Source organism: Magnolia sinica, chromosome 17, assembly GCF_029962835.1.
Source record: "Magnolia sinica isolate HGM2019 chromosome 17, MsV1, whole genome shotgun sequence".
NCBI lineage: Eukaryota > Viridiplantae > Streptophyta > Magnoliopsida > Magnoliales > Magnoliaceae > Magnolia > Magnolia sinica.
This window is the reverse complement of record NC_080589.1, coordinates 65,990,472-66,013,069: the sequence shown is the minus strand read 5'-3', so window position 1 is coordinate 66,013,069 and position 22,598 is coordinate 65,990,472. Positions and strand designations below refer to the sequence as shown.

The 22,598-nt window shown below is 40.0% G+C and overlaps 1 protein-coding gene across 1 annotated transcript; it reads left to right on the top strand.

Moving 5' to 3' along the window:
• The first annotated feature begins 442 nt into the window (after window positions 1-442).
• LOC131230797 (uncharacterized) lies at window positions 443-14,724 on the top strand. Its single transcript, XM_058226786.1, has 9 exons — window positions 443-607; window positions 793-873; window positions 2,848-2,937; window positions 3,396-3,562; window positions 6,229-6,298; window positions 8,930-9,009; window positions 9,122-9,184; window positions 13,668-13,744; window positions 14,467-14,724. The coding sequence occupies exons 1-9, from the start codon at window positions 530-532 to the stop codon at window positions 14,565-14,567; spliced, it is 807 nt and encodes a 268-aa protein (XP_058082769.1). The 5' UTR covers window positions 443-529; the 3' UTR covers window positions 14,568-14,724.
• The last annotated feature ends 7,874 nt before the right edge of the window (window positions 14,725-22,598 follow it).

Here is a 22,598-nt window from a genome sequence, read left to right as displayed (position 1 = left end):
ATGTTCGCCATTAAAAGTTTACTAAGGCCCACTGCAATATTTATTTGCCATCCAACCTGTTGGTTGGGTCACACAGACTTGGATGAAGGGACAACACAAATATCAGCTTCATCCAAAACTTTCGTGGCCCACAGGCAGTTTTAAACGGTGGCATTCAATGGACACTATTTCCTATAGTGTGGTCCACTTGAAATTTGTGTCCACTTCATTTTTGGGTTCAGATATCAAATGAGCTGAAAAAACTAATGGACGGAGTGGATATGAAAAACGTAAATCAATATGGGCCCCACAATCAGGAACTCAACCACTTAGCTGTTACTCCGGAGTCACCTCACCTAATCCGCGCCTCTAACGAATACCGTGTATCCACGTGGCACTTATCCATTGCTTGGAAAGGAAGGCGGCTCATTTGGCAAACGTGAAGAACAGAAATGGCCCTTTTGTGTGGGAGAACTGAGAAGAAGAAGAAGAAAAAAGTAAATAATAACAGAACAGAGAGACAGCTCTTAAAAAAAATCAACGGCTAGGAATGAGCGATCTCTACGCCTTAGATTTTGACGGTGTTCTCTGCGATAGCTGCGGAGAGAGCTCCCTTTCTGCTCTCAAGGTCAATTCCCTCTCCCTCTCATTCAAACCCGGTTTCCAGAAATCCATTTGGACTGTGCACCTGGATTCCCGCCACCGAACCTTCGGTGATTGGCGGGAATCCATAGCCCGCAGTCCTGAAGTGAACAAGCACCGTACGCTTCCCGCCTTTATTTATTTATTTAAAAATATTTTGAATTTTTATAGGCTGCGAAGATAAGATGGCCCGACCTCTTCAAAGGCTCAGATTCAGCGATGGAGCAATGGATCATCGATCAAATGCATGTTGTAAGTTTCAAGCTTTCGTTTTTTTCTTCTTTTCCTTTATTTTAGAAATTTGTTACGTTGAGAAATGCTTTTAGTTGCATTAGTTCACGTGGACAGTCCAATCGATTGATCTGAACCGTCAATCAAGTCCAATAACACATCTCATGGATTACCATGCAAAGATCCATTCTCCAATTTAGCCTTATTTTCCGTAGCCCTCTTTTCCGTGCGATGGATGGGATGATTACAATTGCCTAACAAAAGTGATTCTGTAGGGTCATAAGCAATTCATGATGGGCCCCAACAAATGGATGGGTCAGATTGTTGTTTGGGCATTTTTGTGCAAACAAACTTGACCATTCATATTGAAGGCCATTGATCAAATGGTTAATATTTATAGATTGGTGTGATGTTTGCATGGTAGCCCATAAAATGGGAGTCAGACATTTTGAACGGTATAGATCAATGGATTGGATGGTTTAAGTGTCCCAATGCAACTAGGAGCAATTATTACGTATAGCGAGAATTTCTCTTGTTATTTTAAATCAATGTTAATAACAGTTTCTATTACTGCCAATGCTCTCAGAGCATTATGAGTGATAGTTGCTCCTAGTTGAATTCAGATGCTTGGACAATCCGATCAATTGATCAAGACTGTCCATTAGGTCCAATACACATTTCATGGGCTACCACGCAAAAAATGAAAAACACGACGATTCTAACCATCTTATCGATAGCCTATAAAGTGGATGGTAAGATCTTCTACATAAAATGGGTCCATTCAACATTTTGATCCATCTATTTGTCGGGCCCAATTGTGGACTGCTTATGGTTCTAAAGAATTACTTTCATCGGGTACCCCATCTCATCCACGGTTTGGAAAATCAATGGCTATATGAAAGAAGGCCAGTGTACTAATGGATCAGAATGTCCAATTGGTTTGGTTTCTGCCTGATAGCATAAGCAATGTGTATTAGATTCTTATCCCTTCACTTAGGGCCTGTTTGGTAGCTACTTAAGAATGAGTTCATCTCATTTTAGTTAATCATCGGTTGATGTATTGGCAAGTTACGCTGTTAGCTAATAGTGGCGTGGAAATTTTAGGGGCTGTTTGGATGCTTGTAAAATTTGAAGTTGTAAAGACTTTACGCCTGAAACTCTTTAAGGTGTTACAGGTAGTTGCTAGCAACAAATTCTTGAATATTGCTAGTTGCAAGCTTCTCTTGAAGATTTTTTTTTTTTTTTTTTTAAAAGACCATTGGGCCTGTAATATGGATTACCTATAATCTGAAACACAACGAAATGCCAGAATTCTAAAAGCCCCTGTAAGGCTGTAACCTGTGAAGTGTTTACAGCCTGTAGGCTCTTCTTTCTTTCTACCCAGTCCCTTGGAGATCTTTCCCTTCCCTCCTTGCCAAGTTCACTTGTTCACTAGCTCAGATTCCTCAGAAGAAGATAAAAGAATGGGGAAAGAGAGGAGAAGATAAATAACCTTCTTTCTAGCTCTTTCCCTCTAGTCTGAAGTTCGTCAAAGGCCGACCACTAATGACAGATCCGCTATGGCGTACTCGCAAGTCTAACGTTGGGGTGTAGGGGCAGGTTGGGGTTCATAGCATCCCAACAGCCCTTGTAATATCTTTACCTATGAACTCTTTACAACTAAAGGATTTTGCAGGCATCCGAATGACCCCTTATATGATAGAGGTGTGGAAAAGAATTGATTTCTCACTTGAGGTTCTTCTCTTCTTTATTTTGTGGCCTAGATCCCCCTTGATTCATATTTTCCTCTATTCAGGCAATGAAGTTGCTCTTCTTTTGATAATAAAAATGAAAATCCTATATGATTTTCATGTGGAAAGCCATAGTATAATATTGGTAATAGCTTCAATTAATTTGGACAACAATAGCATTCTGGATGGGTTATTTGAATTCAAATAGACATGGTATGATGTAGGTATAATGTACTCTGTGGAACTGATCGATGTACTATGACAGGTTCGGCCTGTGGTGGAAACTGGATATGAAAATCTGTTGCTGGTGAGATTGCTTTTGGAGATTCAGATACCATCCATTCGGAAGTCCTCGGTGGGTATTTGCACCTAATTCAGATACAAAATTCCATGAATTTCTAGCTTTGCTTCTCTATCATGTGGCTTGGATAATTGGATGCCAAAGAAAAATAGAATTCTCGAGGTGGCTATTGTGGACTTGAAAACAAAATTCGCATCATGATTTCATCTATAGCTGTGCATTTGGGTGTCTTGGAAATGTGAACTAATAACCCAGTTACTTCATGTCTTACATGGAACAAGCGAAACACTGATTTCAGATAGACAGTAAAACAATAGTCTGCCTAATGCAGATTCCACTTTCCAGGCCCTCTAAAAGTGCATTGAACCAGTCGGGTGTGGCCCAATTCTCATATCCTCGAAGCATGATTTAAGAATACTTCCATGCATCCCAAATAGATTCAAACAATCCCAAGAACTTTTTGATGCTTCAAAATTATGTTTACATCTGATAAACATGGAATGTTATCTAAGGTTGCAGCTGGGCTTACCATCGAAGGGATATTGGAGAACTGGTCGAAGCTGAAGCCTGTCATCATGGAAGATTGGAATGAAAATAGGGATGCTTTAATCGATCTTTTCGGGAAAGTCAGGGATGAATGGTTAGAGAAAGATTTATCAAGTTGGATTGGTGCAAATAGGTAAATATCTCATACCGGTTCTATCATGTTTATGTGCTTGCATTCATGATGACCTGATCTTTAAAAATGTGTATCGTGATGATCCTTTGTCACAAACAAACTCAAGCAGAAGCAGCGGTTTTCTTTTTTCCTGATTCACTATCTTGCATGCATTCTTCCTAATGGGGGAAGTTCTTGTGTTGAAACTGGTTGGATCCCAACATCTTACATAGTTTAGCAGGACCATTTTGGCTTCTTTCTTTAGTTTTATCTAAATATCATGACTTACAAATCTAAGTTTTGGAGACTGTATGTGGTGCTAGTAGGGTGCAACTCGGGCACGTTGGGTCAAACTTGAGCCCAACCCAACCTCAAGAGGACTGAGCCCGCAACCCAACCCGACCCAAATTCCATCCTGAGGTGCCCAACCCAACCCAATCCAATCCGAAGTTCTCTATGCTCGACCCAACCCGAAATGACCCAATCGAAATACATGTGATTATTCCCGACCTGAATTTGCTCAACCTGAACCCAACGCAAATCCAAATCGGGTTGGTGTTTTTTAACCCGAACCCAACCCAACGGACCTTGAAAACCCAACCCAAGTTGCAGCCCTAGTTGCTGGACTCTATGACAACTTGGTCATTAGGCACTCAATCTCCACACATGTGGAACACAAGCAGAAGTTCCAATTGATCATATGCTGGGAGCTACTGTGTATGGGGCACATGGTGTTCCTAAAAAATCACAGGGGTCAGGTCACATGCTTTTGGACCCAATTTTGGGCCTAGACATGTGAGATTTTGCTATATTGGATCCCAAATCAAGTCAAATTGTGAGATGTATAATGCACACTCCAATGGGACAAGAACCAATTGGACCATCAAATACACGAAAGGGCCATTTGGGTGCAGGCAACGTTGTGTCTTACAAAGGCTGTCTAGGTCATGCTATATTGGATAGGCTATTTGGCCATGATGTCTTTAACCAACTATTTTGTTCCGTGTTTGTCACTGCCCTTGGAACCATAATGTGCCTTAAAGACTGTTATGTAAAGGTAACGGTGGCAACTGTTACATGTTACGGGGGTCATAAAGGTTGTAATGGCCGTTATGGGAAAAAATGATCCGTGAAGGCCTTACAGCCCCCATAATGGCCCGTTACGCCCCCTGTAAAGGCCGTAACTGTCCATTACGGAGCCAATACAGGTTTTTCATATTTTTTGCAAAAAAAAAGAAGAGACTGTAACAGCCGTTACACCCTGTATCGTAAAGGTAACGGTGGTGGCCGTTACGGCCACCGTTACTATTATGGAATACCTTGCCTAGAACTGGGATCGAAGGTGGGAAGTTTAAAGGATGAATGGTGGCGTATGTAGCATTTATGGTGCATGTGTACATTGACATGTTTTGAAGGTGGTATATGTAGGTGCTTGGATATGGACAGCCACACATGTAGAGCATGTGCATGGAACATTATATTCCTGTATACACAGAACTAAGGATAAGCTTTCCCATTTTTATTCCACTTTTTTTTTTAAAAAAATATTTATTATTATAGAAAAAAGATATCCTGCTAATGTTCAAGTTTTGGGATAGCTTGTCCTTATTTTTCTTGGTTCTTGTGCACAAATGTGTTCGACAAACCATGGACAAGTTGGTTGTCCCGGACAGCTTGTGTTTGGACACAATTTACTTGCATACAAACGGCTTGCAAGGATAAGGGCAGGCCTTGTTGCCAAACATTTGCTAGAACTTAGTTATGATCTGTTGCTTTTGCTATTGTAATACCTGTCTCTCCGGTAGGCTCCACAAAATAATAGATAATACCAAAAAAAAAAAAAGAAAACTAAATGAATGTGTATGGAGAAATCAATAGTTGGACAAACGATTTCTTAAAAGTAATTTACTTGGGCATCAATGTCCAATTCTATCAATTCTTGGTTAGAATTCCAGCTCCTTGGCATTGAATGCATGTTCCATTACTCGAACGCAGTTTGTTTCTATCTAGTAACAGTAGTTCAGTCCAAATATGCTCAGGGATGGATAATCATGCAAAGATGGCTGGTCTTTCATAATCCAATGGCTACTCACGAGTGGGACCCCGAATCCTTCTGTCCCAACATGTCGCATATGTGGCTCTAGAGTGCAAGATCCGAGCTGTGCACAGGGTGGGATCCACTGTTCGTGTGCCAATTCCACCAGTCAAGTCAACAGGTGGGCCACACGGGTTAGTAGGCCTCACATTTACAAAGGAAGTGGACTGTTAAAATGGATTGATAACTGTCCACATTCAACATCCCCAAGTGGCCCGGCCAATGTTGTTTCCAGCATTTCGGGTGACAGCACATGCACAGCTGTACCCATCTGATGAACAGCCCAGATCTGGCACACATAGGATTCTCCTTGGATGGTGCCTCTTGGCTGGTAACAAAATCTCTCTCAATACACACACACACACACACACAGTCCAGTGTGAGATGCTGCCATTCTATTTTCCACACTTAAGACGATCTCCATATCTATTTTTCTATAAAGTAGCTTGTTTCTTGAGCTTATTCAAATATCAAATTCTGTAATGCTAAAATTCCAGATAAATGTTATATAGTGCACCTTCATGACTGTGGTTTTTTACTTTTGGAAGGTTTAGGTCAGGAATAGGAAATTGACTGGAAAATGCTTGTGCAGATTTTATCCCGGCATAGCAGATGCCCTAAAGTTTGCAAGCTCAAAGTTATACATTGTCACTACAAAACAGGTATGCTCTTGTACTCTTTGCAAAGATCATCATTTCTTCAAAGAGGTAATGGAGATTTTTATTAAAATAGAAAAAAAGGAATTACATCAAGGGGAATAAATTTGCAATAAAAGTTAAGGGTAATCTTCAAAAAATAAAAACGGAGGGTCGTACACTCCCTAGCTAACAAATCCACCATACCATTCACATCTCTACCCACAAGGATAATCAAAACCTTTATTCTAGCGGCCAAGTTGCTATTTACAGTACTCCTTTGTCAGGAATCATATGAACCTCCGCTCCAGGAGGATACGCATAGTATCCTCAGGTTTTGAGTTTGTACAAGTGGGACCTATGTTTCTACGATCCAAATGCAAAATGAATAGACCCATTCTGAAATAATTGTCCTTGATGGGAACAATTGTAACCTTTTGATTGGTGGCCTGCAAATAGACCACATTCATCTGAAACAAGGTCAGAATTTAATATCTAGGATCTTCCCATATGGGAGATTTTGGGTGCATGGCCCATCCAGGGTGGGACCCATCGGATCAATAGTCTGAATCATTGTACCGTGAGTGCCACATGTACAAACTGAAGACCCAATGCTGTCAGGGATCATATAAATCCTAATGTTTTATATTCTTTTCAAAAAGGGAAAAGCTAGCCCCACCTTTAGGGGATGTTAGCAATATCCCCAAAGCTTTTTAAGTGGCACGTGGGACACCCAACCATTGGTCCAGACTGCCCATTCATTCCATACATTAATGGCAGGCATGGTGCAAAAATCACACTGATTGGATGATCGTAACCCTTTGAATGCTGGTTATTTGTTGGTAATCTGTCTTTTACGAACCATAGATTGCATGGTAAGCATCATCTGACCAAAGTGCTTCTTTCAAACATTAATCAATCCATGAAAGGACCAGCTGAATAAATGTTCAAGATGAAGGTTAGACATATTTTTTCTCTTTGATATTGGCTGTCTACTTTTCATGCTATTGATCGGATGGTTAGGTCGGTCCAATTGATGTGATTTTGTATCATGGCTTGCCAATAGCAGTGTGGATGCAAAAGTCACTGATGACAGTCCATGATGCCAATAGTAGTGTGATTTTTTACATCATCACTGTCCATTCATTCCATACACTGGTGGCAGGCCATGATGAAACAATCACTCCAATCTGATGATCTTATCCATTTGAATGTTGGTTATTTTGTTACCACTGTCCACTTTTTATGAGCCATAAATCAGATGGTTTGAATCAACTGACAAAGTGCTTCTTTAGAATCAGAAGATGGATAGATGTTTTGAGATGATCGTTGGACCTATTTTCCTTTCTTTGATCTTGGCTGTCAATTGTCCATGTGATTGATTGAATGGTTAGGATAATCTGGTCGGTGTAATTTTTGCAACATGGCTTTGCCAATGGTCATGTGGATGCAAAAATCAGCAGTGGCATGCCATGATGCCAATAGTGGCTTGATTTTTGTATCATGAACGTCCATTAATTCCGTAAACTACTGGCAGGCCCTGATGCAAAAGGTCACACCAAATGGTGATCCTAACCCTTTGAATGCTGATCATTTTATTACTACTGTCCACTTTTTATGAGCCGTAAACCAGATGTTAGCATCATCTGGTGTCTCTAGAATCATAAGCAATCCATTGTGGGGCCTATTTAATAGATGTTTAAGGATTAAGGCTGAACCTCTTTTTTCTCTCTTTGATCTATGCTGTCCATTTTTCATGCCATGGATCAGATGGTTAGGATCATCCAATCTGTGTGATTTTTTCCTCATGACTTGCTAATGGTGGTGCGGATGCAAAAATCACTAGCGGCAGGCTATGATGCCACTACTGGTGTCATCTTTGCATCATGAGTCTCATGACTATCCTTTCATTCTATTCACTAATGGCATGCCATGACTCAAAAATCACACTGATAAGATGATTTGAACCCTTTGAGTGTAGGTCATTTTGTCATTACTGTCTATCCTTTTACAAGGTCATAGATTGGATAGTTAGAATCATTTGGCTGAAGTGCTTCTTTGGGGACATTGCTAATGCCCCACCTTCCAGGGAGTACACACCACACCCCCCCCCCCTTCCTCTCTGAAAGAATAAATTTACACACTACAGACAACTGGTCAATCTTTAGGAGACATGCTCCAATGCTCTCAGAGCACTATAAGTTGTAGTGCTCCTAGTTGCATCAGTTCACTTGGACAGTCAAGTCAAGCAATCTGAAGTCTTAGCTGCTCACTAAGTCCATAACACATTCCACAGGATACCATGGAAAAATCGCACTGATCAGATGATCCAATACAGCCTTGATTTGGCCTTATTTTCTACAGTCATCCGTTTTCCAAGCCATGGATGGGTTGGACCTATTCTTGTGTGAACAGTCCCGACAACCATGGATCAAATGGTTTATATTTGTCAGATTGGTGGGGTGTTTGCATGGTAATCCATGAAATGTGTGTTGAACCTAATGAACAGTCTAGACCAATGGATTGGAGTAAGTGTCCCAATGCAACTAGGAACACTTATAGTGCTTTGAGAGCACTGAAGCTTTTCTCTTAATAAATAACAAAGGGTGAAAAAGGTGGCTTGTTTCTTCTCATGACTTCAATAGATATCTTTTACAGGGTAGATTTGCTGATGCATTGCTACGAGAGCTGGCCGGAGTTGCAATCCCATCTGATCGGATCTATGGGTTAGGAACTGGGTGAGTATATATGAACCCATTACATGGAAAAATCAAATCAAGTTCTTCCTTGTTGCAGTTGGCTAAAGCAGTAGTTTCATTCTATAACACAGCTTTCTAAATTCTTCATTAGGCCGAAGGTAGAAGTACTGAAGCTGCTCCAAAGTCAACCAGAACACAAGGGGTTGAAGCTCCAGTAAGATTCTTTCAACAAAAGTTGGGAAATCATGTTTGAAAAACTAAATCATAGTTGCATATCAATGGAATTGATGCCTTTGCCCAGAGTTAATATCTCCTTGGACCCAGTTACACCGAGTTTGAAATTTCATTAACTGTTGCTTAACTCTTTGAAAGGAGGAATGCTAATTACACGAGTCCTATGGGTAGACATCCGCGTATGTGCCTGTTGGGCCTTTGGGCTGTGGGCCTTTGTTCCTTGGGTTATTTCTGTTTCAGTTATTTCAGTTTTTCTCTTTTGCCCTTTTTTCTCTCTTTGAGTGCCAAGGGCATATTTGTAATTGAACATCCTCACTATTATAAATAAGGGTTGGTCGTCCAGCCCTATAGTGCTTTTTCCTCTTTTTCAAATTCTTTTCTTCTCTGACATGGTATCAGAACAAGGAAATCTCTCTCTCTCTCTCTCTCTCTCTCTCACATTTGGTTTGAGAGTCGTTACTGCCTATTTGGCAATATGATTTGATTTTTTGAGGAATCTTGCAGCAGCTTAAGATTTTGTGACGGGTTGATGATTGTTAGATTGCTGCTTTTTAGATTTTTTTAAAATCAGATTTTTGGAGTTTTTTTCTGCTAGTTTTCTCAAAAAACTGATTGTGACATTTAGGATTTGTTGGGTTTGCAGGTTTGGACAGATTTTCTTTAACGTTTCTTCTGGTTTTTTCTCAGAAACTGGTTTTCATTGGCTAGGGTTTGCTGGAATTTCCTGTTAAAGCAGAGTTTTCGGGTTCTTTTTGCGTATCGTAAAAATTTGCCCTATTTTTCAGCAATATGTTTGAGGGCCGCAGTCGGGTAATTAAGTCTTGTTTTTCTGGTTGAAGATTGTCAAGATTTGTGAAGGCTATCAACCTTTGTTAGTCATAAGATCCCTTTTTCTTCTTTTATGGACTGGTTTGGAGCTCTTTTGGAATTTTTTTTTAGGGCTTTGCTTGTCACACTTCTAGATATAGCTGACTATAGCAATGACTTGGTATTGGTTGGTATAAGGCCTTGCTAGTTATTATTCTTCTATTTGATTGAGATTTGATATGGCTGCATCTTCCACATTTGAGACTGTCGGGTCCCTCAACTCCAAAATGGAGATGTTAGTTATTCATTTTGAGAATCTCGGGTAACAAACTACAACACATATACTTAATTCTAGCAATTATCTTCAGCGGTCAAAAGCTATTGAGATGTTTGTTGGAGGAAAACAAAAGTTGGGATATACAGATGGCGGTATATCAGAACCACCTAGGACCGATCCCCCATATGGTGAATACAAATCAAATAATTTGTTGGGTATGTCCTGGCTCTTAATTCCTATGGAACTAGAGGGCAATAAAAGTCTTTTTTTTTTTTTTTTGGCTATTCACTACATGTGAGATTTGGTTGACGGCTTGTGAATTGTATGCTGCTCAAAATGATATGGCCCACATTTATAATATTTATTAAGAGATTAGTCATTTAAGACAAAGGGGAGTACGAGTCTATGGTTCTTCCGGTTCCTATCCTTGAATCTGATCTGATAGTGTTTGTCCCTTCTAAACCTGATAATGTTAGAGATAAGGTTGTTTCTAATTCCACTAAATCAAACTTGAAGGTATATAAAATAAAGAATGTTTGCTCCAATTCTCCCTCAGGACTCCACGAGGCATGCTCTTTTGGTGACAAGTACTGATAATGTTCCTACTAGTTTGCCTATTTATAATCCATACTTACACTCTTCCTTGGATTTGCATGTTGCTATCAGAAAAGTGAAAGCCGGTGTACTTCTATTTCATTTAACTTTTTGTTTTCTATCATTCTTTGTCTTCGGCATATAGATTTTTCTTTTGACTCTTGATTGTTCTTCATCCAACATTCTCAAAAACCTTAAGGAGACCGTTAATTCTCCTTTGTGGTGACAAGCTATGGAAGAGAAGATGGTTGCGCTTGAAAAGAATCATGCATGGGAGATGACTGAGTTACCAGCTGGGAAGAATCTGATGAGTTGTCGTTGGGTGTATGTATGCAGTATGCTCCACCCTCCAAGTACATCCTTGATGGCAATATAGCTCGACATAAAACCTCTCTTGTAGCCAAATGATTTACACAAACCTTTTGTGATGATTACTCTAAGATCTTTGCTCTTATTGCTAAGATGAATTATGTACAAGTGATCATTTATCTTGCTTCCAATTTGCATTGGTCTCTACACCAGTTAGATATTAAGAATGCTTTTTTGAATGGTAATTTGACTAAAGAGGAAAGGAAGGTATATCGTCTTAAGAAGATTATATGTTGGATTGAAATTTGAAGCATGCTCCTCACACTTGGTTTGAGAAGTTTAGTGGGGCCTTGATTTGTATCGGATATACTTATATTCACTCAGATCATTATGTGTTTATTAAGAGACTTAAACAGAGTCTCATTATTGTGAGTGTCTATGTGGATGATATACTTGTTATAGGTGATGATGTTGGTGGTGTTTCTAAGTTAAATTATATTTGAACAAGGTGTTTGACATCAAAATTTGGGGCTGCTAAAATATTCTCCTGGAATTGAAGTCTCTCGTTATAAGAAGGGCATCGTTTTGTATAAATGGAAATATGCTCTTGATCTGTTGACTTTAACAAGTAATCTCGGTGTCAAACCTATTGATTACCCATAGGAAGTTTATAAAAAGCTTCAGGAAAATGATGGAGAACTCCTTAATGATTCTCAAAAGTATCAACACTTGGTTAGGCGGTTGATATATTTGACTATTATTCGCCCAGATCTATCTTATTGGTTAGTCAATTCATGTATGCTCTCCGTTTTTTGTCACCTTGAAGAGTTCGTCACATCTTATGCTACATTGAGTCTTCCTCGGTACATGGCATCTTATTTAGCTATCATAATAATCTTGATATTGAAGTATACTTTGATGTAAATTGGGCAAGATCATCAGATGATTGATGCTCTACAACCAACTACTGTACGTTTTTTCGGAGGTAATTTAGTTACCCGGAAGACTAAAAAGCAGACAATTGTTGCTCGGTCCAATGCAGAAACAAAGAATCATGCTATGGCGAATATCATATGTAAAATTATGTGGTTGAAAAGTTTTGTCATAGATTTGGGAATTCCTGTAAAGACTCCAGTGCATATGTATTGTGACAATCAAGCTGTCGTTCATATAGCTTAAATCTTATTTTTCATAAGTAGACAAAACATATTAAAGTTGATCATCACTTTATTTGTGAGAAGGTTGTTATTGACATTTTTACCACTCCATTTATTTCGTCTTACGCTCAATTGGCAAATATCTTCACTAAGGCTCTTACTGTGGAAGTTGGACATCATATTTTTGGCAAGCCGTGCATGTCAACTGTGCATCCAATCCACCTTGTCCATCAGATGCACCCTTCAAGATTTTTCCATGGGGCAAAAAATCGGAACTAGGGTGGGCCATACTACAGGAAGCGCTCGGAGTGGATGCCCAACCACAAGACCTTCCCCACTATTTGTAATGTCCACCATTTTGTGGAGATGTCATCTACTCCATTCATCAGACATGCCCTACGAGGATGAAGGACACAAAATCAGGCCATTTCTAAACCCAGGTGAGTCATGCCACGTGAATTTAGAGGTCTTAGATATGATTTTACGTTGTTTCCTGCGTTGTGGCCCACCTAAGTTTTGGATCAGCCTGATTTTTGGTTTCTATGACGTGCATGAGGAGAACATGATGGGTGGGGTGGATTGGTGGGCAGTTGATGTGGGTCCCACAGCAGCCCAGTAACACCCCAAGTTGAGCTGTACTGGTAGCAAATGAGCATACCTCTGTATGTTCCAACAATACTTATATGCTATTTAGTTTTAATGCAGTTCTATATGCATTTCTATCTTATGCATTCGTGAATCAAATTTTATATAATAATACATATTCTTGATATCATAGTATATCTGTGTGGATGTCAACATGTCAGGTTTTCAGGACACTCTGTGACACCTTGTGTTCGTCTCCAACACTGACACATGACTTCCTGTCTATTACACACGAGTTTCTGTGGGCACATGACAGATTTCTACATGATCCAGAGTGCTCATCCAGCCAACCCCAACATCTTGGGGAAATAGCCAAAAAATCAAGCCAATTGGATGATATAAACTGCTCGATAGGAAGAGTAGCAGAAATGGGTTTTCATTGTTTTTTCATCAAATCAAGCTGTTAGGATCATCTTATTGGGCCATTCTCATATTTTGGACCTTGCCGGATGAATGGTCCGGAGCTTTTAATGTCTGCCATGCATCCTTATGGCAGCCCATGTGTAGTAAATTTGCACACTTAGCATTCCTCCCCTGAAAGGGAATGGTAGTAGCAGTAGCAATAGCAGTTTTTTTTTTTTTTGAAAAGCAATGGAAAATTTATTGAGCCCCGAGAAGGCGCAGAAAGCTACATTGTTAATAAATCCATGCTGACACTTTTCACTTCTGATCAGCTTTGTGGAAGATCGGCTCGCAACTTTGAAGAATGTCATCAAAGAACCTGAATTAGATGGATGGAGTTTGTATTTGGGTGATCTGTTCTTCTCCTATTTTTTTTTCCTTTTACCCTCTATATGCTTCCCTTTTCAGTTCATTTCGTTCTCTCTTTGATTCTCTACAATGTTATAGTTGCAGAGGTATTATGTGATGCTCCACCGAAATAGATTGTGTTTTTCTTTTTTTCTTTTTTTCTTTTTCATTCGACCCATAAATGGAGATTTTTCCCACCTTTTAGCCCCTGCCCAATGTCTCCCCTGTTGGATGATTCTAGCCATTTGTGTAGCACATCTCACCATGCAAATTGATTGTCTTAAAAGGTACATCAGTCCACTCATTTGTCGGCCACACCTGTACATTGAATCAGACCACCAGACATCTTTGGTTTTGATGGTGCGGCCTGCCTGATGAATGGACTGGCCTGTTTTCTTTTGCCAGCTGATCCTTATAGTGGGGCCCACCACATACATCCGTTAGATGTGCTATACACAGGTATGAAAGATGGACCGCATGATAAGAGTATGCATCTGGCTGTAGGCGATCATCTCTCTCTTTGGAAATGGGTCAGTTACGAGAAGTGGTCCACATTTAGTAGGGATTCAATTCAACTGTTATCATAACTAGATGGGCCAGATCAGCAAAAGGTGGGCCCCATTTATCCAGTTAATTGAGCCAGGCAGCGAATTCTTGATCAAACCAAATTTCTGATGGCAACTTTCATCGATGCTCGCTGCTAAGCTGGATTTCTCTTTGCAGGGAACTGGGGATACAACACTCAAAAGGAGAGGGAAGAAGCAGCAAGCATACCTAGGATTCATGTTTTGGAGCTCTCCGACTTCAGTAAGAAATTGAAATAGTATCATATTCTTTTTTTCTTTTTCCCCATCCACCTACTATGGGAAAATAAATGTAATTCAAATATCGAATTACTGAAGTTGATATTGATCATTTAATCATGTTGTAATTCATATTACAGAGGTTAATCCCAGACTCTTTCTTCCCTATCTGTATTCAGTTTTCAATTGGCAATGTAAACATTAGTTACTAAGGTTTGCTAAGCTCTCACATGCATATAAGGTGGCACATGTGAGATCCAAGCCATCCCTCAGGTGTGTTGTGTCATGTAAATGCCCTGGCCTGAGATCAGGCCACAATGTTAGGAACAGGTGCACTGCTTAGAAGAACTTTGTCATGTTTTTTCCACTATTTGTTTTGTGAACTATATGCGACTTGATGAGTGGACTTACATGAGTTTTGGCCAGGGCAACTAAGTTGTGGAGCCCACGTGATGCTTTCGGAGGTGAATTCACTTATCTATCCAGTGGCGGTCCTTGCATTTATTAACATTCCCCCATAGATATCCTTAATCATGTCAATATATTTTCTTGAAACTCCTTTTCCAACACCCACCAAATTAACTCTCTAGAAACCCTATCAGAAGCTTTCTCTAAGTCTACAAAGAGCATGTGTAGATCTTTCCTCTCTGAATATTTATCCATCAATTGTCTAAGTCGGAAGATAGCTTCAGTGATAGGCCTCCCTAGCATGAAACCATTATCTCTATTTTTATGCGCTAGTACTCTCATAGCACTATAGGTTATGGTAGTCCTAGTTGTATCGGACACTCAAGCAGTGTAATTGATTGATCTAGAGAATCCATTAGGCCAACACACATTTCATAGACCACCATGTAAATATTACACTGACTTGATCACGGTGACCATTTGATTACTAGCCTTTAGTATGGACGGTCAAGATTGATTACACAAAAAATAGGTCCAATTAACTATTGGTATTCATTTGGGATCATCATGGATTACTTAAAAAAAATGTGAAAAACTTTAGTAGAGATGGATAGGGTTACAAGAGGATTATTTGAAGAAGGAAGATTTGAGAGATGCAAAGAACTCTATTCATCTACCTATGTACGGTATTGCATGTACATGTAGAACTTTTAATTATTTTAATTGAAAATTTCTATTTTAATCTTATTCATGTATGATATACACACACATACGTAGCCGTTTTTTCACTCTGTTTTTTTTTTTTTTTTAAAGTCCAGACCGTATTAAAATTCAGCTTTTTTATTCACTGAATTTTTGACCTCAAGACTACAACTGATTCTGTTTCACTAATGAGATTATAGGATCGAGTGCGTATTTATGTGGGTGGCTCACTTTGGGCCGTCATCGTAACACGAGCTGCTGAAACTAAAGGATGGAGTGTATTTCACACGGCCATCATGGTGAAGCCCACGCCCCTAACAAGTGTTCCAGGAAACTTGTGTCCCTCATCGAGTGGCAAAGCTGATTTTTGGGCCACAGCATTCTAATGAGGATCAGCATAATCAATGGCTTGGATCTTAACATGATTTGGAATAACTGGTTTGTCGAGATGAAAGGTCAAGTGGTCCACATGATTTGGAATACCTGGTTCGTGGAGCCGCAACCTCTTTTTGAGAGGGTCTTGGAGCAAACCCCTTTTAAGTGGTCTTCTCTCAGTTAGATTCAGGTACTGAAACCCGAGCCTGTTGGTTTGTCTGGTAGAGTGCTAGCACGCTGAAACACACACATTCCAGAGTTGGAAACCACCCATCTTGATGTTTATGTTCATACTAGTCGTAGATATGAGTTTCGTCCCTTCCCTTCTGAGGGGAATTATCAATTCCCACCACCAAACAATGGGATTCCTTGCTTGGAGTTGCGCCGCCTTCCTCTAAGATCCAGGGTGGGTGCTTCAAGCTCCGTTGGCTAGTGCAGGTTTTTGCCCCTATGAACCTAGATACCGAGGAGTCAGTTGTCTGGAAAGTGCAAGTGCTCATGCTCTTCGTGCTGGGAGGTCTTATACTCGGTCATGGTAATGAGAGGATAGTCTAAGGATGCTACATTTGGTGCATGATATTTCCTTCCCATATAACTAGAATGCAACACTCCTGGCTCATTTGTATAATGATTTGGACAAGGCAAGCCGTTGGGCGAGCCGGAGCTGGTCTTTCACGGTCTTTTGGAATACCCCAACGAGCCCGACAGAGGCAATGGATATGCCTGCAGGAATTTTTTGGCACTGCATGTCAAGAAGCGCTGCCAACAAGATGATGATGATGGCCATTATGATATGGAGGATTGATTTATTGCTTTTATTCCTTCTCTTACTTGTAATCATTTGTAATTGTTTGTATTCAAGGGATGATTTCTCTTTCTGCATTTTCTCTCTTGCTTGTTGTTGTTGGTGTGACCTTTCTTACTAAGATCTGTTGAGCCTTTTTGGACAGGTTTCAGTGGGTCTCTTTCTTGATCTAAGATGCATGGGGGTTTTGCAATGGTTTTGAGAGGTTGGATGGTCGGATGTGGGGCTTGGAGGATGGATAGTGCGTGACCATTTACAAGGATGGTAGGGTGATCGGGTTGAGGGATATGGATTAGAGGATGGATTTGGATCTGCAGTTTTACGATAGCATCCTGGACGACAGTTTAGACATGTTAAGATTGGGTCTTGTCCTTGGAAACGGATTGGCTACTCCCCCTGCCACCAGCCAATGGCTGGTAGTCGGTGCTCTGTGGGCCCCACCATGATGTATGTGTTTCATCCATGCTGTCCATCTATTTTTCTAGATCATTTTAGATTATGAGACCAAAAAAGAGATATATCCCAATCTCAAGTGGACCGCATTACAGGAAACGGTTTTGAATGAACATCGACCATTAAAAACTTTTTGGGGCCATAAAAGTTTTGGATCTAGCTGATCTTTTTTTTTTCGCTTCATCTAGGCCTGTATGACCTAATCAACAGATTGGATGTGAAATAAACAGTACAGTGGGCCTCAGGAGGATTTTAATGGTGGATATCCAATCACTTTTGTTTTCCTGTGGTGTGGTCCACCTGAGATTTATATCCCTCTCATTTTGGGACCAAGGCCTAAAATGATATGTAAAAATGGATGAATGGCATGGATGAAACATATACATCATGGTGGGGCCCACAGAGCACCGACTACCAGCCACTGGGAGGTGGCAGGGGCAGTAGCCAAGCCTGTGGTTGGAGGTCCCATACTTGCTTCCAGCCTAGGACACTACTGGCAGTGCAATAGCTTTTTCACCTATGCTTTGAATGATAAGTTTGCAACCAGAGGCATCTTTTTGGCTCAGGCTAATTCTTCTATTGCTGGTACGTGTTCATATTTTGCGTATTAACTGAGCTATTGTTCTCCGGCCGTCACTGAGATTTATTTTCAATTGAGTTGGTTAAATTAAATAATAAAAATGGTTAGAGTTATGCACATATACTTTTTTTTATTTTTACTTTATTCAAATGTTTAAAATTTTTTGTTTTCCCTTCAAAATTTTGTTTGAAAAATATAAAATACTTGAAAAGTTTAATTCTACCTTACTTAGGGAGAGAGAGAGATAAAAAAATATGTTTATAAGCCTTAGAGTTCTCTAGTATTTTTATCAGGAGAATGGAGAGAGACACACGTGTTAGCGCTAGCACACGCAGATGCAGTTGTAGGTTGTGAGGTAATGTGGTTGTAAAGGCGCTAGTGGCACACTTTGCACTTCATATGGATGCGCTGTGTCATGAGTGACGCTCTCTTCTTAAATGACTTGACCGTTGTGAATGGTTTTAGATTCCCCTGGTAACCTTGGTCCCCTCCTCAACCAACACAGTTGCCTTATGTGGTTTAAATAAACCTTTAAGTAGTACCCTTAGTACTGGTTATATACCTAATCATTCTGTTGGTGGTGAGTGGCGCTTTGCAAGTGGTATCTTAGGTACCTGTTGTGCAATTTCTGCTTTTGTAACCGTTGTGCATGGGGCTTTCAGGGGGCTATCTTTCACTAGACTTGGGCGTCGCTTGATCAGGTTGGTGATTGTCTCCAGGAGGTGTGGGGACCCTCTTGACTCGATTTGTGTGGATTTTCGGTACCTTTGGATTTGGCAAATGTAGCTTGATTAGAGTTTTGCGGGCTGAAAATTCTTGATAACCTGAACACTTGCCTGATATATGAATCAAATGGGTTGTGGGCCTGCCAATCTAACCCATCAGTCGCTTCTGAGTCACACCGAGGACCCTTTTTGTCCAATACATGTATTTTAAAGGCCTTTTGGATTAGTCGGAGATGACTTTCTAAATACGGTGTGTTTTCAAGTCCCAAGGTTCAGGATGCTTGGTCAAGATTGGATTTATGCGTCCCTTGATTTGCCAATGTAGTCTATCAATTACTCCCAGGACTAGTCTTGTTGAAGTTGAAGAGTAGCTCGCTCTCCTTTCAGGTGGGGTGCTTACACCATCCCATCCATCAATTTTTCCACCTTATGTTAGTGTGTGGGACAATGATAGCAGATTTAAAACATAACTAGGCCACATGGCAGGGTATTGAACTCTCTCTCTCTCTCTCTCTCTCTCTCTCTCTCTCTCTCTCTCTCTCTCTCTCTCTCTATATATATATATATATATATATATATATATATATATATGTCTTTTCCCACTTAGGGATAGTTGAAAAGGTCGTGGGCCCACTATGATGCTTTTGAGAAATCCAACTTGTCCACCATTTTAGCAACATAAATTTAGGGTTAGGCATGAAACTCGTGCAAATTCAATACTCTTAAGTGGGCAACACCATATGAAATAATTGGTATTGAACGTCGATTGTTGAAAATTTCGATGAGTACAAATTTGTGAATTTTTCTAGCATCACGCAATCCCATAAAAATGCTCATAACTTTATCATTACAAGTCAAAGTAGGAAAAGCTTTCAACTAAAGTCATAATCGTCTCATTTGGAGACCACTTGACCTTTTGAGAGTGGACCAAAGTCCTTAATGGTATAGCTCACATTACTTGGATAATTAGCGTTGCATGACTTCGGTAAATAGATAGGAACTTCCTTGCTATACTTCATAATTAAGTTATCTTAGACTTATTGAAAAGATAATTCGATAAGCTTTTCAATAAACCATAAAGTACGTGGATCTCGAACCGTTTGGTTTATCATTTTATGACTCGAAAGTCATGGAAAAGTGAAGTAGGACTCATGCTACGGAGGGTACACTCCAAGTCAGATGATGATAAACCAAACAACTCTTGACAAATGCAATTTATTAGAGAGCTTATCAAATTATCTTTTTGACAAAGCCAAAATCAATTAGATCTAAGGTGTAATGAGAGAAATCCAATATGTTTATCAAAGTTATGTGGTTGACCACGCAAGCAACATGAGTTATGCCATTAGGGCTTGGGTTTACTTTTAAATGATCTTTAAATAAGATGATTTCAATCTTAGTTGAAAGCTTGTCAAATTATTTTTTCAAAGAGCCTAAGATCACCTTGATCCAACATTTAATAAGAGAGTTATGAGCATTTTTGTGGGATGATACTATATTGATAAAATACAAATTCATAATCCTCAAATTGTAGTGTCATGATCATTAATTTATATTGTTGTATGGTCTACTTGAGATTTGGACTTGCTCCAATTTCAGGACCATACCTTAAAATGAGCTGAAAAATCTAGCGGGACCGAGTGAATAGATGACATTACATTAAGGTGGGCCTACTGGTTAGTGACTCACCCACTAAAATGTGGGAGCGGATTAGGTGCCGCTGAGCCTCACCCAAGACGGTGCGGCCCTTTCTATGGAGCCCATCTTGATATATGTATTTTATATCCATGCCGTCCATCCATTTTTCCATATCATTTTAGGGCATGAGCCTAAGAATGAAAAAAAAAAAACCCAAATCACAGGTGGACCATACTATAGGAATCAGGAATAAGTGGTGATTGAAAGCCCTACTATTAAAAACTTCTTGGGCCCAAGATAATGTTTCTGTAATATTTATTAGCCATCCAACTCATCCATAAGGCTACATAAACTTGGATGAAGGGAAAAATAAATCTCACCTTGATCTAAAACTTACATGGCCCATTCACGGTCAAACACATCTGTTTCCCATCGAATGGTCCAGCTGAGAATTGGATTTACTTTATTTTTGAACGTATACTTAAAATTATCTAACAAAATAGATGGACCGTGTGGATATAGAATACATGCATCAATCAAGGTGGGCCCACGGTAAGGACAGCACCTTCTTGAGTGAGGCCGGGCAGCACCTAAACCGCTCCCCTGATCCTCACCCATGGAACAAAAGAGCTCTCACAATCGACTGCCGGGATCCTGGTAGGTGGATCCCTGAATGTGGGGCCCACTTTCATGTATGTGCTTACATTCTTGTTGTCCATCCGTTTTGACAGCTCATTTTATGATTCCAAAAATGACAAATCTCAGGTGGACCACACTACACTTGATGTATGTGCTTACGAGTTGTTTAGCACCTGGATTGGAGGAGATTTGAGGGGGTTTCAAATCCCCTGGTTGTTTGGTAGCATAAAGCAACTGAGGGTTTCAAATCCAGCGGTTTCCAATCCCCTTGAGGGGGTTTGTAATCCACAGTGAGAGCTTGGATTACACGTAAAATCATTTCAATAGTTGAAGAAGTAACATGTTTATCACTGTACACTATCATTCTATTGGGCACATGGCCTACTAATAATAATTAGCACCATCCAAACATTGTCCATGTAAATCAGCACCGTTCAAACATTGTCCAGCACTGTCCAAACCATGTCCATGTAAATCAGCACCGTTCAAACATTGTCCAGCACTGTCCAAACCATGTCCATGTAAATCAATGATTAAAAATCGTTAGTTAGTCACTCAAACATGATCTTGTACTTGTGGCCCATCCGAGGATTGGAATTTCATCATTTTCGGGCAAAGCATATATTTCAGCAGGCTTGTCACAACCATTGTGTCAAAAATTACATATCTTACTAATTAGAGATATTAAAGTTGATTTAGTAATTAAATTCAAACCCGTATAAATATACTATGGACATGTACTTTTGGATTAAAGTTGATTCACACTCCAGGGTGCCAAACACACAAGGAAGATTGCAAATTCAGGGAGTTCCGAATCAAGGGGTTTCCAAATCCATGCTCCCAAACAGGCCCTTACGTTAAACTTGTCCAACCGTTTTGACAGCTCATTTTAAGGCATGATTCCAAAAATGACAAATTTCAGGTGGACCACACTACACTTCATGCATATGCTTACATTCATGTGGTCCATCCGTTTTGACGGCCCTTTTTTTAGAGGAATGATTCCAACAATGACAAATCTTAGGTGGACTACACTACACTTCATGCATGTGCTTACATTCATGTTGTCCATCCGTTTTGACAGCCCATTTTAAGGAATGATTTCAAAATTGACAATTCTAAGGTGGACCACACTACACTTCATGCATGTGCTTACATTCACAACGTCCATCCGTTTTGATAGCTCATTTTAAGGCATGATTCCAAAAATGACATATATCTGGTGGACCACTCTACACTTCATGCATGTGCTTCTTTTTTTATTTTTTACTACCCACGCACACACACCTCACACATGCTATAGTGGAATTTCACCACCTATGGGTACTCGAACTCTTGACCCGGTGTTGAAACTCCTGAGAGTCTACCACTAGAGCAAGAGTAAGGACTAGAGCTGGGCAATCCTGACCCAATTCGATAGATCCAACCCGATCTGACCCGATCCAAACTGATCCAACGACTTGAATCAGTGCAGATCGAGTAGAGTAATCCAGATCCGAAAACTTTTCGGGTCGAGTTCGGATCCATACCAATCCAAACCGATCCGATCCGAACCGGGTTTAGGTGCATTTATATCTGGGCATGAGTATGATGTGCGGTGCTCTATCAGAGTATTAAATGAAGGGTTAACTATGTGTCCACGAGATGCTAACATGTGGAGGTGTAGCCATTTTACGGCCGTTGGTGTGGGATGTCAGTTGGACATAATGACTCTTTTGCCCTTCCAT

What these genes read in the sequence shown, in the direction of transcription:
- LOC131230797 (XM_058226786.1), top strand. Translation starts at nt 530, where the DNA reads ATGAGCGATCTCTACGCCTTAGATTTTGACGGTGTTCTCTGCGATAGC. An exon ending in GCTCCCTTTCTGCTCTCAAG is followed by an intron (nt 608 to 792) that starts GTCAATTCCCTC and finishes GAATTTTTATAG; the next exon opens with GCTGCGAAGATAAGATGGCC. An exon ending in AGTTGGATTGGTGCAAATAG is followed by an intron (nt 3,563 to 6,228) that starts GTAAATATCTCA and finishes ATGCTTGTGCAG; the next exon opens with ATTTTATCCCGGCATAGCAG.